Genomic DNA, 3,627 nt, shown 5'->3' on the forward strand with positions numbered 1-3,627 from the left:
GAACTCTTTCCCCCAGTGTCTCCCAGTCCAGTGCAGGTGGCAGGCATCTTCAGGCCCCCATCTAGGCCGGGTCGGGCCACTCAGGGGTGCCTCTGGGCCTGCAGTCCTAGTCTGGCAGGGTTTGGTTTGACCCTGGTGTTGACAGCTCTTGAGTAGTGATTTGCCATGCCAGGCCCCAGTTCTCTCTGCTTGCTCTCTCCAGTTCTCCAGTGGTCCTGCACAAACGAAACAGAACAAACTGCCCCCCTCCAAGTCCTCCCTCATCTCCTCCCACTCCTCCTACCTGCTCCTGTTTGGAACAAAAGCTGCCTTCCACACCCACTCACTCCCAAGACAGCTCTGGGACACTGACCTACTGGGGGCCAATGTCCCCATGAGGGGGTCTTCTCAGTTTTTAATGTCCTTGCCCACACAGCCCCGTCAGGCTGCAGGGGAGGAAACTGCCTCTGGGCTGGTGCTGGGCACCCAGGGCTTTTGGGTCCAGAGACCCGGCCTTTAGGGGCGCAGGGGTTCAAGGGTACTGCCTTCCTGGGGCTCCCCTAGGGCAGTGTAGATGATCCTGAAGACAGGCTGGACTGTGCGGCCTCCCCTGCGGAGCATTACTTCTCTCTCTTGCAGCTCTTGCTCAGGGGCTCCTGCTCCTTCTGACAGGGATGGCCCTGGGGCAGGCTCCTCCATGCTCCGTGTGTCCTGGTGTCTGCTGGGCATGGTGAGCTCTGAGTCCATAGTGTGGGAACTTAGAGGTGGCCAGATGGCAGTGCAGACAGCCAGGCCAGAGTGCCCGGTCTCACCATCTTCACACTCTGCTTCGCTGGGGTCTCTGCAGGAGACTTGGGACCCCCAGGTGCAGGGTGGGGCAGCTCCCTGCTTGGTATTCTGGCACTTCCTGGGGACTGTGCCCTGGGCCTTCCCTGAGCAGCATGTGCTTTTGTCCTGTTTGATGAAGGCCCTTCCCACTGGTAGCGGGTGAGGAGGCTGGACCTCGGCCTGCCAACTAGGTCCTGCCCCACATGGATCTCCCGCTCTTTGCCTTGGCTGTTCCTTCCCCTTTTTAAGATCTGTCTGCTGCTTACCAGGGAAAGGAGTGCTGGGATCTCCTGAGCCTGTGCTTCCTAGGGCTTGGGGTGGCTCACGCCCCCAGCCCCTTCCTCGTTTCCCAACCCTTCTGCAGCAATTGTTGGCCTCTGCTTAGCAGGAGATTGGTTCTCAGCCTTGGGACATGCTGCCTGGCTATGGCCTTTGCCCCCAGTGCAGTGTTCACAGGGCAGTCGTCTGCGCTTCAGTGACGGGGATGCACCTTCCTGTGCAGTCTGGGTGCTGTTTTCACTGAAAGACCCTGTGTGCACCGTGACCTGAACTGCAGAGACACCTGCTTCTGCTACTGCCTGTCTTCCAGATGGCCTGCGGCCCCGTCCTACTTGCCTCTGCTTCTCTTTCATCACTGCCACAGTGGTCTCCCACTCCTCTTCATCTCGAATGAGCTTCATTAATTCCAGAAAAGTGGGTGGGCACCCTCGCTGATCTAAGAGCTCAAGTTTGCCCCGCAGGGCAGTGGTCATGCAGGCCCGAGCTAGAATATGTTTGAGGCGAATCATGTCTGTGCTTTGCACTGACAACGGGCTCTGCTGCACTGCTTTATGCAGCAGGGGCTCTAAGCGCAGCAAAAAAGCAGAGATCTTCTCTGCAGACTTCTGACAAGTCTGAAGAAACCTGAACTGCGAGGTTCTACAGTCCTCTTTATTCCCAAAGATCTGCCTTAGGGCATCCAGGCACTGCTCCACAGTCATGGAGTCATTATTGGCCCTGAGCACCCGCATGATTGACAATGCAGGGCCACGTAAGCTCTCTAGCAGGCGCCGCCTCTTCTCTACCTCTGACACCTGCCACATTTGCATCATCTCAGTGACCTGCTCCAGCCAAGCTTCAAAGCTCTCTTCACCTGAGCCTGGTAAAGCACCCCCTGAAAACACTTTCAGCTTTCGGTACCACATGCTTTCTCTCAGAGGCTGTAAAACTGGTGGTTTGACTTGGTCCAAGTCCTCTGGCTCCATGCCCTCAATGGGAAGGCTGCTATACCCCAGGGTTTTGGCCACATCTACCATTCTCCGGCCTTCATCTTTCAGGAAGTAACTCAGCCTATTGATAAATTCATCATCTGGGTTCCGAGGTTTTACCACTACTTCCCAGGCACCTCCTTTTCCTGGTATCTCACTGGGTATAGAAGCATAGTTGACAGTGTCAGCCAGTTCAACGAAGACTGCCTTAGCATTGTCTTCCCTCCTGAATATTCTGCCTAGCATCCTGTATGTACACAAGGGATGTAAGCCTGCCTTCAAGGTCTCCTTAATTTCAACCTCACTACACTCCACAGGGATGCCCACAATCAGCAGGGCTTTCCTGGGGTCCAGGTCCATCCCCTTGCACCAATCTTCTAACAGTGTCACAGCCATTGCTCCCTCTTTCTAGGGACTGATCTAATCACTCAGAGTTCTAGCAGTGCTCAAAGAATTTTGAGCCAATACTAAGTAGGAAGGTAGAAGTGTCCCAGGTTTCCACAACCTGTAATTCAAATGGGGTGAGAACATTGTTAATGCTTGCTCCCCACCCCCACCAAGAGTTCCTTCTCTATCCCCATCTCCCCTCAGACATCTAGTCCCTGCTTCCCCAGAGTCCTGCAATCATTTTGTAGAGGATCTCCCACACAAAGCTACCTACCTCACCCCTTCCTGCTGTGGGTTTCTCCTTGGAAGTCCAGGGACTCTGCTTCGTGTGATTCAGGGGCCTGTGGTGAAAACGCCAACGTCAGGAGGTAGGGCCTGATGCCTAGAGACACTGCAGCAGCCCTCTTGGCAGTAGAGGGCAGGAATGTCCTGCTACCTGCTTGGAATTGTGCAGGTCCTGGTCACGAGGGCACCCTTCTCACTGAGGTAAAGGGTGGAAGCAGGGATGCAGAGCTCCCCCTTTCTCAGGAAATGTGTGACATATGAGAAAGATGGTGGGAGCTATGCACAATGTAATGAGAATGGTGGGTGTGGAGAGTGTGTGACAAGCTGCAGTGTTGCCATGGATACCCAGAACAGTGTGGACCATGGGTTTCTATCATAGGGAGTGTTGTGTGGCAAGGTTAGAGCCCTTGAGGAGCAATAGGTGATGTCATTCATCTCCAGCCAATGAAGCCTCCTAGCAATGGAGGGTGAAAGACGGACAGGGAGATGGGGTGTGAGGTGAGCAGTGAGCGAGGAGTGAGCACTGAAAAAAAAGCAAAGCTTATAGTTTCAAATTGTGTGGAAGCTGGAATCAGAGGCAGAAAAGGAACCCAGAAAGTGCTTCTACTGCTACACTACAGGAAAGACAACTCTCACCTATGCTGCAGAGTCTGTGAATCCTGGCAGGCAGACCATCCCACTCTTTGCCAGAGTTCTTCCCAACATACCCCACCTCGCAGCTGCTCACCCTGCTGCCTAGCGCCCCACTGGAGTGCAGGTGCCTGATATGGTTGGCACTAGACAGTCAGCCTTCTAGCTCTGTCCACTCAGAGCTAGAAGTTCCCAGGCCACGGGTGGTGGATCCTGCTCCTATGGATCTGTCAAGGCAAGGTAGAGGTGTTTTTACTAGGCTTCTGTCCTG

The 3,627-nt window shown here is 54.5% G+C and overlaps 1 protein-coding gene across 1 annotated transcript; it reads right to left on the bottom strand.

The window, feature by feature from the left end:
• Positions 1–1,112: 1,112 nt before the first annotated feature.
• Positions 1,113–2,450, bottom strand: Pnma5 (PNMA family member 5). The gene has a single exon (XM_047535135.1). The coding sequence runs from the start codon at positions 2,448–2,450 to the stop codon at positions 1,113–1,115; it is 1,338 nt and encodes a 445-aa protein (XP_047391091.1).
• Positions 2,451–3,627: the final 1,177 nt, after the last annotated feature.

Source organism: Sciurus carolinensis, chromosome X, assembly GCF_902686445.1.
Source record: "Sciurus carolinensis chromosome X, mSciCar1.2, whole genome shotgun sequence".
NCBI classification, from domain to species: Eukaryota; Metazoa; Chordata; class Mammalia; order Rodentia; family Sciuridae; genus Sciurus; species Sciurus carolinensis.

Bases quoted from the DNA above. Each gene is read 5' to 3' on its own strand.
- Pnma5 (XM_047535135.1), bottom strand. From the start codon at position 2,450: ATGGCTGTGACACTGTTAGAAGATTGGTGCAAGGGGATGGACCTGGAC.